A 15502-nucleotide genomic window follows, 5' to 3' on the forward strand; every position below is an offset into this window, starting at 1 on the left:
GTGTGTGTGCGAAAAAAAAACAATCACGAACAGATTTATCGCATTCATATTCAGCCTGATGCGAAATGTGAGCAGGAGGGTGAATGGCGGGCGGGGGAGGCCGCAAAAAAATGAGTCCAACTCCCCCCGCTACCCCCGCTACACCGCACCGCCCAGCGACCAACTCCCCTCCAAAACCACGAAATGGGATTACATTACTCAAAGAAATTTATTTTGACAGAACTAATATTTTGTCGCAGAGATCAGGCCGCTCCTCATGTGCTCGCCTGCCCATGGAAATCTGGACTCTGATTGCCTGCTTGCCGGAGATGGGGCTGAAGGGGGGAGGGGGGCGCTTGGGGGGAGGGGTGGTTGTGTGTGGGTGGGTGGAGCCGAGTGGCGTATGTGTGTGTGTGTTTGTGGTTACTTTGTGGGCAGCCACTTGCAATCTTTGGGAATCTTGGGAACTTCAAGTTTGGAAACAAAGGTACTTGTAATGCAGTGATCTTGCTCATAAGTCAACTTGCTTAAATTATATTTCTAAATCTTAATAAATATTTCAATTTCCATTTGTAACCAAAAAGTGTTGCACATTTCTGTGCGAAGTAGGGAAAATATTCAAGAGTGCTGATTGCGAGTATATTACAGTTTTTATTGGTTTTCCTTTTTCCCTTGGCCAATTGTCAATTTCCGCGCGTTGTCTTCATAAACGTCTGCAAAGTTGGGCGTAAAGCTGAAATGTGGGCGTGGCTAGGGACTCGTTGGCTTGCTTCGATACACGCAGCAGTACATAAGTGTGATATATATACATACATATGTATTGGATATGTACAATGGCACAATGTACACATGAGCATTTGCACACACGTATTTGTCCATGTCCTTTGGCGTTGTCCCCTGTCCGTTTGTTGCCATGGCCGTTTTCTTTTTGCCCGCCTGCTCAGTTTTCCCCAGTTTTCCCCGCAATTTCCCCGCACTTTCCATTGCGACTGCGTGTGGTGTGCTTTATTTTTACCCAGGCAAAAGTTTTCTTTGATGCAATATGTACAAACGACCCGACCAGCTAACGGCCACCAGAAAGGACCAAATGCGAATGGCTGATGTCCTGTGAGCAGGCTCCCCTCCCAACCCCTCCCCTCCCCAACCCCACCTTTCTATTTGCAACTCGACCCTCACGTACGAACTTTGGCCATAACAACAACTGTGGCCATTACGAAGCCAAGCCATGTGATGCGAAATCACACAAGCACACATGTACACTCGCCGAAAAAGCGGCTGCTTGTGCTGCCAAAATCAAATGGAGAGTCAAAAGGCACTAATTGGTATATGAATTCAAGGATTATTACATGTAAAATGTGGGAATTGTAGAAGTTATTAATATATTGAATTACAATTTTTAAATGATTATAATATCTATTTTTACATCACTAAAGACTAATATATATTACTAAATTATTAAACTCTCTGTTTCTTTGCAGTGCAGCGGGTCCCTCGGTCCTTTTGGACATTCAGTGCAGAGGCGCGTTGGCAACCGCCTGCTACCTTGCCAGGACCAGGACCAGGACGAGGACCAGGAGTAGGAACAGGACCTTCCGCCACCACCTTCCGCAACAAGAAGCGCGCTGCTGGCGAACAACGGCAGCATCCAGGGCAGCCATCAAAAAAGGCTTTCAATGGTAGACGAGGTCCTGCGACTACCACTGCCACTGCCACCACCCACTTGCCACTCCCCACCCCTGCCTTCGTCGACCTCCGCGAACTCGCCATCCTGCAAAGTCTACATCCGAAGTCCTGTTGTCCGTTTGCCTGTTCGTCCGTTTGTCCGTTTGTCCGTTGCCATGTTGGACGGCAATGGCGATATTTGCTTTCCTTTCCGCCATGAAACGGAATGAAATGCGAGTAGGCGCGATGGTCAGGGGGTGGAAAAGTGGGTGGCAAAGGGGGTGGCAAAGGGGGTGGTAAGGGGCTGGAAAAGGGGGTGGCCGGACTGGCCTGCGAAAATGCGAAATGTGGGTGGGCCGCGCACATGGGGTGGATGGATATTTCGCCATTATTGTAGCAATTTTGATCAATGGCCCTATATTCCTGGGCGCGCGCTGTCCGCCAAACGAAAATGGACGAAGCAAAGGACCTGCGTCCTTATTATGCGGTAGGTGAAAAGGATGTTTTTGCCACATATTTAAACTACAAAATATACATCTTACCACCTTTGCCCATTAGCACTGCTACATATATGTGTCTTATTAAAAAGATCAGATTTGCTTATATCCAGGGTATTTGCTAGTCGTGCTATTTGGAGTATTTCCCAGCAGCGGCTAACTTCTCTTCCCTCGACTCACGACTTTTTATTATTATTTATTTTTGCCGCGTATGCAGAAATTCGATGGCGAAATTCTGGGGGTTGGGATGGGTGGCATATTATTTGAGTCCTGGCCCCATGACCACATATACAAATATAAAACCCCACCCACACACACACACCCACACACCCAGAAAAGCAAAGGACGCAGGACGGAGGACGGCACATATGTGCGACCACAGGCCATGACAACATTTTGGGCTAATCGAAGTTAACCCCTGGCTGCCAGCCCCTTAACCCCACGCACGCCCGTTGGCTTTGGCAATTTTTTATGCATGGCTCCCAGTTTGCCATTCAATTCGATTCGTTTCCTTTTCGATTCCGCACACTGCGACTGCCCATTAAATTTACGACACAAAACGCAGTCGGGCAGGCAAACAAACAAACAACAGCACACACTCACGCACTCGCATGCACTGGAAAAAACTAACTACCAATAAATATCTAAATACAATTAAGTATTTTATGGTAGCATATTTGGCATATTTATCTTTACTTAGCAGCGAAATTTCGGTGCAAGAGTGATCGTTTTTGTGGCACATGAAAGTATTAGTTAGTTTTTCGCTCAGTGCACAGACAGACAAACAAATCGAGGCATAGACAAACAAACAAACCGAAGGGCAAACATTTTTATAAAGTCGCCAACGACGCCAATGAGCAGCCAGCAAAGAATAAGAAAAGAGCCAAAATAAAAGAGTTGCTTATGATTGGGGGTTAAGGGTTCGGACTTGGATTCGGATTCAGATTCAGATTGGGATTCGGTTTTTGGGCATGGGGGGATTTTTGGGCCAAAATGAAGGCAACTGTGACTGGGCCACATGTTTGTGGACATTTATGCAAACTTTTCGCAATTTTTTCCACTTGCGCATTTGGTTTTCGATGATGGGGAAGGGGAAAGGGAAAGGACGAGGGCCAGTGGGGGGTTAAGGATATGGGTCCAGCAAGGGAATGTGCGTGTGTGTATGGTGGGTTAAGGTCTCTGTGTTTGTCCATTTGGTTATTTGGTGGCCTGTACTCAAATTTGATTTAGTTACGATTTGCGTTTTATTCACGTGCAAATAGTAGCAATGCTAAAAACGCAACTTAATCTTTAGTTTACAATGCCATGTTGTATTCATTGCTTAGTTTTTCCAAGGATGTTATATGTTATATGTTATATGGGTGAACAGATCCTTAGCACCTTGATATCCTTTCAACGATCCAACCAGCATATTTAGCCTCACCCTCGTGGAAGTTACTCCATCGATGGGAACAGATGTTGCTAGCCAGCATAGTAGTTGTATATGTATATAGAATTACCGACAAGCGGAGCAGATAACAAAACAAATAATAAATAAAAAAATCAAATTGCCCAACAAGGTGCAAATTAAATGAATTCAAATTTCGACTGCGGTCGCCACTATTTTTATGTGCAGGGGGGTTGGGCGCACAGGGGCGAAGATACACCAATATATATGGGACAGATGTCTTTAAAAGCGACTTTTTTATGCAACACACAAACACACACACACACACACGCACACACTCGAGTGAGTCCTGTTTCTATCTGGCCATTCGGTTGGAGGTGGTTTTCAAGGACCTGGGGTACATGGCCTATGGCAACTATTTTTGGTTTGCAGTTAGAGTTCTAATTAAGTTTAAGTTAAGTGAAATATAAATCATACAAAACCAGTTTTCACTTGCTTCACAAGCAAGTAGTTTGCAACAGTATCTTTGCATAGAATAAATGCTCGAATGCTGCACAAATCAGTTTAGTTTGTTTGCTGTTCAAAATCTAGTATATATACATATTTAAGTGAAATATTTATTAGAGTATTTCCGCTTCGTTGTGCTGGGGAGTGCAAGGGTGTGCCTTACTTGTTTTTGAATAAAATGAAAAATTTGTAAACGTTCGCGATCTCATATGACGAAACGGGACATGCAAACTACAAAGGACGAGCAATAACAACAACGCGGCAACATGAGGGCCATTTCCACTTGGAACTTGTCTGTGTGTGGCAGTGTGTGTGTGTGGCAATGTGTGTGTGTGTGTGTGCCGCCAGATTGCCGCAAGGTAAAAAGAAAAAAGTGCACACGAAATCAACGCGACGAGTATCTCGCATGTCCTGTATGTCCTGTGTGCGTATTCCGTTCTTCCTGCTTTTTTATTTCTACCTATTTGGTTACTTCTTCTTTTTTTCGTTTTTTTTGCATATCACAGGGGGTTGGAATCATCATTTGAATAATTCGACATTTGCGGCGTCCTTTTCCGAGTCCTTCCACCTTTGATTTCCACCTTTCCACGCGCCACAGCCGCGCATCGAATGACGAAAATTTCGTAATAAATAAATAATCCTTTTTTTAACCCCCCCCATGTTTTCCTCTCCGCGTGCGGGAAAAGCCGAACTGAAAAACTATGCCACGGCAGCGGGGAAAATTCGCTCGCAATTTGAAATTATGGATGAAAAGAAATGAGGCCATGCAAATGTTGTGCGCTCGTATGTAGATACAATGTGGGTATTAGGGGTTGTGTGTGGTGCTGCAAGGGGTTAAGCGGGCATTGGGAAGGGGGAGGGGGGAAGGGGTAGGTGCTGGTGCCAATATCCGGAATCCGGACCTCATAAGCCGCATCGCAGCTATCCCAACGCACGGCAGGCACACACAACACCTGGCCAAGCCAACATCATCGACCTGGCAATCGATATCCGCGGACAGTTGCTAGCCCGAATTCCCAAATTCCCAATTCGAAATTCAATCGGATGAGCAGCAGGATGAGCAGAAGGATGCGGGATCTCAAATTATACATACATATGTATGTATTTACATACATATGTGCATACATACATAGCTGCTTTCGAGGCAAGGAATTCGATTGATCTGAGTTGATGAGACCGCCATTTATTAGCTCTAATTTCCAGACAAATATGAAATAATAATATATAAATACCTAACCAGCGCTTTAAAGCTTTTATTCAATATTTTATTCAATTATTCTATACCTTTTATTCAATATTCAATCCAATTTTAATAAACCTAAATTAAATAAATAAAAAATATAGTTAAATACCTAACCAGCGCTCTAAAGCTTTTATTCAATATTTTGTACAATATTTTTTTCAATTTTTTATTCAATATCTTAATCAATATTTTATTCAATATTTTGTTCAATATTTTATTCAATATTTTGTACAATATTTTATTCAATATTTTATTCAATTTCTTAATCAATATTTTATTCAATATTTTGTTCAATATTTTATTCAATATTTTGTTCAATATTTTATTCAATATTTTGTTCAATATTTTATTCAATATTTTGTTCAATATTTTATTCAATATTTCATTCAATATTTTATTCAATATTTTGTTCAATATTTTATTCAATATTTTATTCAATATTTTATTCAATATTTTACTCAATATTTCATTCAATATTTTATTCAATATTTCATTCAATATTTTATTCAATATTTTATTCAATATTTTATTCAATATTTTATTCAATATTTTATTCAATATTTTATTCAATATTTTATTCAATATTTTATTCAATATTTTATTCAATATTTTATTAAATATTTTATTCAATATTTTATTCAATATTTTATTCAATATTTTATTCAATATTTTATTCAATATTTTGTTCAATATTTTATTAAATATTTCATTCAATATTTTATTCAACTATTCTATACCTTTTATTCCATATTCAATTCAATTTCAATAAACCTTTTCATTACGTTTACATCTCCAACCTTTTTACCACCCAAAAAATCATTAAATTATTATCAAAATATTAAATATCAACAGTATTCCTGCACTACACATAGCTGTAGTTTTGAACACTCAAAATGCACCCCTCAATTCTCGCAGTGCATCGCAGTGGGCATTAGCATCGTTAGATTTGTGTATTCGAAAACAGTTTTTGAAAAATTCATATTCATTCTTTACGCTGCTGTCGTTTTGCAACCCTAACAACAAATCAGCGAAATTTGCCTGTTGTGCCATTTTTTAATTTTTCGCCTTTTGTCATTGTCCTTACATCCTTACGTTCCCGATCCCTTGTAACCCTCTAAAGCCCTTAACCCTTTTTTTTTTTTGTTTTTTGGTTTTTGCAACTGGCAGACAGACAGACCCTCGACCCAGACCAATTGCAATTGCAGTTGCGCCAATGTGCCGGAAAATGCAGCAAATCGCATGCGAAAAAAGCGAAAGTGAATTGGAAATAAAATGGAAGGGGGTAGAAATTCGGGAAAACCCGAAAACCCAAAAACCCAAAAACCGAAAACCCAAATCCATCACGAGGTGTACAGTTGTGCGAGCTTATCCGATCCGATTTTGCGATTTCGCTCAACTCATTAACCACTTGACTAATTGCTGCTGCAGCACTCAATGGCTATATGGCTAAATCGAATGGAATTTCCCCTCGTATTTTTCACCAAAAAAAAAAATGAGGAAAGAAAAGCAGGAAAATGCGACAGACAGCAGGGCAAATCACAATGGGATTGGCGCCTTATCGCATTACACGTACACGTACACGTACTCCTGTTTTGGCTTTGTGGCCCTAATCGGTGCCTTCACACCTTGAACAATGCGCACAGCATCCGCATTGGTATCCGCACTCGCATCCGCATCCGCATCCGCACAGCCTCAAGTTCACACGCACTTTGAACCCGGAGCAAGAAAACAGGATCGGGATGGTCCAGGTTCGGGTTCAGCATCTCCCCTCTAACCTCTCTCATCACCAACAAAAAAAACAAAACAAAAACAAAAAAAAGGTTTTGGGGTAAAAAACAAAGTTTTTGACATTAAACTGCAAACATGATGTTATATAATACACATAATTGCTCGGCTCAGCATCATTCATTGGCTGGGCCGGAAAGTCAAGGACCCTTGAAATGATCTGAAAATGAATCCCTTTTTCCCCGCTTCCCCTTCGTCTCTCTAGCTCACTCTCTCTGTGTTTTCATTTATTATTATTTTCCACCAATTTTTGTTGTCCTTTTTTTTTTCTTTTTCCTTTTTGGGTGTTTTGTTGCTCATAAATTGCCGCTAAATGGCGCAGGGGGTAGCCTGTCATTGGTTTGTTTAGGGTTTGATGTGTCAATATTTGACAGATCAAATTGATATTTATACGTTTATGCTATAATAAGGACTCCCCCTCTCTCTGCCGTGTGTGTGTGTGTGTGTTTTGGCAGCGACTACTTAAGCCCGACTAATTGCCTGATTAATGAATTGGCCCGAAATTGAGAGGTCAGTCGGCGGACCAGGGGTCAGTTCACGCCATAGCCACAATTATTGGGTTAATCATTGTGTGTGACTTATCGATCGCTATCTATTATCAATTATATATTATATTATAGTATTGTATACTATTATCAAGTTATGGAACTTGTAGCTCACAGTGTTTGTAATTATTAGTTTGTAGTTTTGTGTCAAATTAGTGGCTGCTACTTTTTGATTGCACTTTGTTTGCTGATAGAATGTGTAAATATTTCTATGCCTATTCCAAGTGGGTTCTACATAGGAGTTCGCTAAAGATAGCACAGTTATCCTTGCCACCCCAAGACGAGGTCCTTGAGGCAACCCCGTTGCAAGCCGATTGTGGATCAATCATCTCGTTATGGAATGCGCCGCAGGCCATTGTTATGCCGCGATCCCTTGAGTCCTTGGAACCTGCGAAATTAAGGATCACAGCTGGCCAAGGCAGCGTCAGCAACCCGGGTCCTTGATGGCCGACCCCTTGCCGAGGGATGACGCCTCTGTCGCGGTCGGCAGCCTCCGTTATCCTGCGCAGGATCTACCCCCTCTCGACCCAAGGATGCGGCCGTCTTTTCGCTGCAGCAGCAACTGTTACCTTTTCACTTCGTTCTTCGAACGGTACCTAATCATTATAAATTATAGATGTGGCCTCGAAGGGGTTAACAACTTTCTCACGATCTACAAAAAAAAAATTGAATTGGTAAAGGAAAAGGTAAAGGTAAAGGAAAAAGAATGAGATTGAGAGGCTGGCGATGCTAACAAATGGAAATCCATTAAAACGGATCGAAGGAAAACTGCAAATGTCTTGTGCAATAATTCTTTGTTATGGAATGTAACGGGTTTTTAGGGCCCTTCAAAAATTAAAAATAAAATTGCTAACCCATTGATGTTCAACGTTCGATGTTCAAGAAATGGGCAAAATTGTTTGCCCAGATCTGTCACTTGGATTTATGATCGAAATGGGGAAATGCCAAAGAGTTTTTTATCTTCAAAACTGGAAGGGTAATGAATTTGGCTTTCTTTGAGAAATATTTGTTCAAATAGTAACAGTTCTGTTTAAATCATGGGTATATCGTATTCTATCAAAACATGTGAAAGCCAAGTTCGATATTCAAAGTTCGATATTCAAATCAAATTACGGCCAAAAAATGTTTTCGGTTTGCTTTCCCCATGCCACCATGCGAATCTTGTTTGTTTGGCAACTTTTCCTATTTTCAGTTTGTTTGTTTATCGTATTTATTCTCGTTACTCTCATTATTGTTATTATTGTTATTATTATTATTATTGGCATATGGGCTTGTCTGTCCGTGTGACTGAGTGCAGCAACGGAAAAGTGTATAATTTCATTTATGTCCTCGCCCATCCAACCACTTGCCATGTCCTTGCCTTCGTGTCCTTGCAGAATTTAGCCGGCAAATGTAAGAAAACGCAGCGCGGCGAAAAAAGCATTGCGGAAAAGCGGAGAGAAAAGTTCCAAATGAAACAGGACCATGTAAACTGGATAACATTTCAGTGGCAGTGGGTCCAAGGATCCAAGGGATCCAAACATCCAGGGATCAGGAATGAAGAGTGGAGTATAGGAAAGGGGTAGGGGTACGAACAGGAGCAGGACTCGGCGATGAAGTTGCTACGGAAATTCGTTATTGTGTTACCACAGGCGATGTGTCTGTGTCCCAATGTTGCCCCATCCACCATCCACCATCCGGCGTCCACATCCACACCCACATCCACATCTACAGTTCCTAATAACAACAGCTTACAGTGGGCTGAATATGAATATGAGTGAAATATTGAAATAGCTAGGCAACTTATATTATATTTCTTATATTTATGAACAGGTGTTCACCAGTGAAATGCCAGCTAATGGGATGAAGCTAACTCTACTTCTGAATTTAGCTTTCCAAGCTTGGCATAAATCGCTTAAAACTTAAATAAGCAGTATACTTTTATTGATAATAGTAGTATTTATTACAATTATAAGTTCTATGTAGTTGAAACCACAGTTCGGCAAAGTGTAGCGACGCACGGCGCCGGGCACCTTTTTCCTTTTTCCGTATTCCTTTTCGAAGTAGCGACCTTTGCATGCACGACAATATTTTAATATGCAAAATTTCAAATACAACGGTCGCGCAAACACACACACACACGCACACACGCACGTATAGCAAGTGGCAGGACCTGGCTTTTGGTCAGGACGACAGACGACAGCGGTCCGTTGAAGGGGCAGGAAGTGGAGAAAGGGTGAGGGGGGGGGCGGCTGTGCCAGTGCCATTGGTATCCAATTCAAAAATTTCGCAAGCCAACCGGGCGGAATCGGCAAGGGCGACAGAACGCCACGCGGACTCTTCGTCCTGTTCGTCCTGTTCGTCCTGTTTCTTTCATTTTTATTTTTTCATTTCCTCTTCCGCTGGGCGGCGTCCACCGAAGCGCATCATCAACAAGAAGCACCCGCCCACACACACACACACACAGTTACACACTCACACACACACTTACGCATGTGTGAGCGGTCCAAAAAGGACTCGCGCAGAAAGTTCACACTGTAGCAAAGTAACGTGCCAACAAAGATTTCGAACAGTGTATATGATATATATTTTGAGCCTATACAAAAATATCTTTTTAATCGAAGAAAAAACACATTTTTAAACACTTTAATTATTATTTGCATATATACGCTTTGAGAAGACGAAAGTGTTTTTTTCAGTGCAGCAGGCTTCGATTCGCTGGCTTGGCGGCATATTGCGCTGACACAGGAGATTCACTATTTGCCTGCTGGGTCGCCTTGCCTCTTGACCAGTTATCCTTGCCAGGACAGCTCCACCATCAGACTCCCCCCCTCCCCCTCCCCTCCTCCCTTGTGGCAGGCAGTCAATCAGAGGTCCTGCAGATCCTGATTTACGCAGGTGGGCTGCCATGGGCATTGTTGTTCTTGTGGCCAGGACATTTGATGTGGGACCCATATGTATCACGTATTTCATGTGCGTGTGTGTGTGTGTGCGTGTGCCAATGTCCTTGTACACTATGTAACCACCTTTATTTACATAGGCATTGGGCCGTGGTGGATGGAAATCGTTCGTTTTTTTTTTTCTTCCTTTGCATGCCAGCCATAATGTGTTTGCCTGGACAAATATTTTGCGCAGTCTGTGGCTTAAGTTGGTCAATGGAGTGAAGTTGAGCAACTTCGAATGCGATGAGCTGACAGCACACACAATTTTCAGCAATTGTGGATTTTTAAGGCGACAAAATCAATTGAATAAACTTAAAACCTAGCTAGTAGCTAGTAGTACTTGAAATTTTGGGAAGAGAGAGATTTTGCAGTTGAAGTGTGGTACTATACACTTTTCTCAATTGAGAGTTCGCAAAACATGATGGCCTTTAATTGCGGCGTGGCTGTCAAATCGATTGGGCATTGGGCATTGTTCTTCGCAGGTGAAGACGATGCTCGGAAGGATGTGGGATTGGTAGCCATTGGGATGGGGGAAGGACAACAACAAAGGCAGCCAGAGAAATCGCCAACTTGCATTTGTCGCCTCGCAGAAGCAGAAATAAAAGGATGTTCAGGATGCGAGGGGCCAAGGGATGGGGCAAAGGAGAAGGAGAAGGAGCAGGAGCAGGAGAAGGAGCAGGAGAAGGAGAAGGAGCAGGAGAAGGAGCAGGAGAAGGAGGAGGAGAAGGAGAAGGAGCAGGAGAAGGAGCAGGAGCAGGAGCAGGACGAGAAGCAGGAGAAGGAGCAGGAGAAGGAGCAGGAGAAGGAGCTGTTGGTCTGCCAAGGCGCTTGTCGCAGGACTCGCGGTGCCGTCGCTTTCGAATGATATGATGCGTGCCTCATGTGTATCAGTATGCACACACACATATACACCATATATACACCACATATACACCACATATATACACATATATACTTTATAAATATATATATAGATATATACCCGCATTAGATACATATGTACACATATTCATGGGCGATGTTCAGGTTGTTTTTTGGAGCGTGTGGCCGTGTTGTTGTTTTGACAACCGGCGAGACAAAAGGAGCAGGACACCAAGAACACCAAGAACACCAAGAACACCAAGGACCAAGGACCATGGTCCATGGGTCCTGGGCACATCGAGCGTGGAAAGTGGAGCAGTGGCAAGTGGTTGGCGGGTAGCTGGGAAATATTTAACAGGAAGAAACCAATAAAACCTAATGATATGAAAAAATGCAATTTTCTGAAACTCGAACGAACGCACACAAACACACGCGAAAACGAAAGGGGAGCGGAAGCATACATACATACATAAATACATACATACATGCATACATAAATACTACTACTACTACAAATGGGCCAGTGTTTCGTCCTTCGACGCCTCAAGTTCCGTTTACACCGGATCCTATAAGGAGATTTTTCACTTATCAAATACATCATGTTTCCTTGATTTCCAGATTTATAGCTATTCGTTTATAACTATTCTATTCACTTGTTGTGTTTACCAATATATAAAGAATGTAGTGCACATCAAACTAAATGCCTAAATCGCTATTTGAAAAATGAGTTTATTTTTTTTGCGTTACAGCATTCCGGTATAAACAGGACTTAGCTTTGATTTTCCGCTTCGAAAATCACAAACATCGCGAGCAGCGGCGTGTGTCTTTGGCCATCTCGTCCTTCGGAGGTGGCAGGACCTCCTTTACCAAACTCCTTTGCCACATCCTTTACCTCCACACTCACGTTTTTGCTTTTTGTTTTTTTTGTTTTTGGAGCTCCTCCTTCGATTGTGCCCCGTTGTCATATGTGAAGTTCTGTGCGCGTTTGTGGATTTTATATTACCGACTATACAAGCGACAAAGAAAAAATTTGTAACGCGAACTTGGCTTCAAAAGGAATTTGCTGCCTTCCATTTTCCATTTTCCATTTTCCAGGGGGTTTTCTCAAATGATAGACAACGAGAAAACATAAACATGGCACCCAACACTTGTCCACCGGGTCGAACAAATGGATTGGGTGAATGTTGTTACCACTGCGATGTTTCAAGTGTGAGTTGGAGTATTATACATAAATGACATTGTATTACCAACGCTAAACGAAGGCGGGCAGCGGGCAGCAGCCAGAAGATAGCAGACATGTAAGCAATTTTCCAAAGTACTTAGTCAGCAACTTTTACCCCTTTTTCATCCTCTTTCTCATGCGCGCCCTTTGACCTCTCCGGGGTGACCACACACACATACACACACACATACGAAGGAGCAAGAAAAGGCGCCCACGCATGGCTCACTGGAGATACCGGGGGTTATGTTATGTCCTGTCACTGGCTACAAGGATAGCGATAAGCCAGCCCCACCCACACCGCCCAACGCCCAACGCCCCCTTTTTTTTGCGCCAGCAGGAAAACATTTTTTCGCCGGCGGTCCGCATTTATTTATTTCCATTTTTTTAACACATATTAAGCCGCAAAAATATGGCCTGTCCTTTCCACTTCTTTTTTGCTATTTCTTTTTTTTTTTTTTTTTTTTTTGGGTGGTGGTCCAGAATTTGCAAAAGACGCAAAAAGTGCGAAAGAGTTACACTTAGAGAAAAAATTCTTTAGTTAGCTTTCCAATTACGAATGTTTAATATACTTTGGTTTACACTTTTGTGTGACTTTTAAGTTAACACTGATGATTAGCAAATGAATGTTTAAGCACACAAAGCAGTCGCATTTTCGCCAAGTGCAGGAAAGTGGAAACATTCTAGCTGGTCGTCTAATTCAGTCGATAGCCATTCATTGGAAACTCTTGATTGATGCTCTGGCCTTGTCTGCAGTTCGTTGATAAGCGGCAAAGACTATGCGACTCTCTTAACCCCACACAGCCCCCTGTCCACCAACCACCCCCTGCGTAAATGTAACCAGGCTGATTTTTACAATTGCTTGCGATTCAATTTTTCACTTTACATATTTCATGGATTAAACGGTGGGTATTTCTACATTTTCCATTTTTTTTTTTTTTTTTTTTGCCGATTGAATGTGGTTGCGATGGATATGGAAACTAGCAGAAATGGTAATTTGTTTGCCGGGGGTTAAGCCAATGGGATGGCCTTTGAAGATGGCCTCGCTTTATGGCTTCCACCTTGCCCTCTCATATTTGCAATATTAAATGCATATTGTTGTAGGCATTCGATTACTTTCAAGTGTATCTGTATATGGGAGTTGTATTTAGAAAATCCCCCTTAAATATTATTCATATTCCACTCACTTAATTTAATTTATTTACTCATTCTACCCATTGCCATTATTTAATGGTTGTCCACACGCTCACTTCAAGAATTGAGTTGACGAGGTAAGGAAATATGAAGAAGTATCCTACGAAAGTCGGGGGATCCTTGAAAACAATTTGAAGTACAGGGTATTATACTGGGTACTACTACTGCAAATGCTTTCGACGGCGGGCATCCTCGAGTTTCTTGAGATACCTGGCAGCCATGCTGAGAATGGAGGGCTCCTCCACATCGGAGAAGTTATCGTAATCGTCCTCATCCAACTTATTGTGATCCATGCTGAGTGGCGCCGGAGTTGTAGCCATCGGTGGATTCTGGTTGGGATTGCTGTCGCTGTTGGAGGAGGTGCCCTTCAGCTGGTTCTCCCGATGGCTGGGCATCACGGTGATCTTCTGCGCCTTGGCGCGGCTTCTCTTGGTCAGCTGATCGTCGGGTGCGAAGGTCACATGCTCCTTGGTGCTGGGATTATGCTTCCTGCTGCGTCCGTATTTGAGATTGGAAAATCGCAGTGAGCTTATGGATTCAACTGGAGCGGCTGGCTTTGTCGCCTTGTGTTCTTTGTCCTTGCTGGAGAGTGGGGAATCCATATCCCTTTTCCTGCCCACAAAGCCACTGCGTCCGGCCAACGAGCCCTTGTGCAATTGGTGCTCCAGTATGTTGGTCACACGCTCCTCGACCATTCGATTGACGGTGGCATTCAGCTGGAGCATCTTCTCGTCCACCACCTCGTTGACCGCCGTCCGGATGGCCACGTATATGTCATTCATGTACTTGGAACGCGCATTTTCCGACTGGGAGCGAGGCCTCAGCTTGTCCAGCGCATCCTCGGTGATCAGTGCGAATCGCAGCTTGGTTGCCTTCGACATTTATGCACTTAACCCACAAAATTAGCGCTCAATGGATATATATATAAATATATATTGAATTTGGTTTATTTGGAATTTTGTTTCGTTTCTAGAGAGTGAGAAAAAAGGTACATAAAATTGTTACTACTGAACTACTCTGTGAATGTTTTGGCTCTGATTTGGAGCGCCAAGCGAATCACAAACGTGACAGAACGTCGTTTAAATTCAAGGACTACTATTTAATATATTTTTACATAGCTGCGATTCCATTTGGAGTAGGCCTTGAGTGGTTTATTGTTCGGGCTTTCGGCTTTCGGCTTTCGTTTATTTGTTTGCCAAGTTGACATGTGACAGGTCGAACTCATTGTTGAGTCGAAAAAACAATGGACGAGTGATTTCAATTAGAGAGCGAGTTGAATAAGTCAGAGTTTCTGACCGTGTGACATTTCCACTTCCACTTCCACTTCCTCGTTTCTTCCTGTTTTTTTTTATTCGGCTTTCGGCGAGTCCTTGCGCTGACATTTCAGCCCCTTTGCACTTCCTTTTGTGGGCACTTCAGGATGCGGATCTTAACATTGCTATCCCTCCTCGCGAGCAAGCCAAGCCAGATGTCAGGCCTCAGGCCTCAGGTCTCAGGTCTCAGGACCGAATGAAAAATGATAATTTCCTGCTGCTTACCTGGCCGGGATTAGCGGCGCTTAACGATTCACCCGAAGGGGTTACGCTCCGATCTCAACCGATCTGAACCGTTCCGAAGATGTCCCAATAACATGTCCCATTTCCATGTCGCGTTCCCAGGTAAAAAACGTGCTCCTTTCGCAACCCCCTTTGTTTTCCCTGCC

General features: G+C 42.6%; 1 protein-coding gene across 1 annotated transcript; it reads right to left on the reverse strand.

Moving 5' to 3' along the window:
- Positions 1-13455: 13455 nt before the first annotated feature.
- LOC6525449 lies at positions 13456-14842 on the reverse strand. Its single transcript, XM_002101248.3, has 2 exons — positions 13794-14842; positions 13456-13734 (listed from the first exon to the last, which is right to left on the reverse strand). The coding sequence occupies exon 1, from the start codon at positions 14679-14681 to the stop codon at positions 13962-13964; it is 720 nt and encodes a 239-aa protein (XP_002101284.1). The 5' UTR covers positions 14682-14842; the 3' UTR covers positions 13456-13734; positions 13794-13961.
- Positions 14843-15502: the final 660 nt, after the last annotated feature.

This window comes from Drosophila yakuba, chromosome X, assembly GCF_016746365.2.
Source record: "Drosophila yakuba strain Tai18E2 chromosome X, Prin_Dyak_Tai18E2_2.1, whole genome shotgun sequence".
Classification (NCBI taxonomy): Eukaryota; Metazoa; Arthropoda; class Insecta; order Diptera; family Drosophilidae; genus Drosophila; species Drosophila yakuba.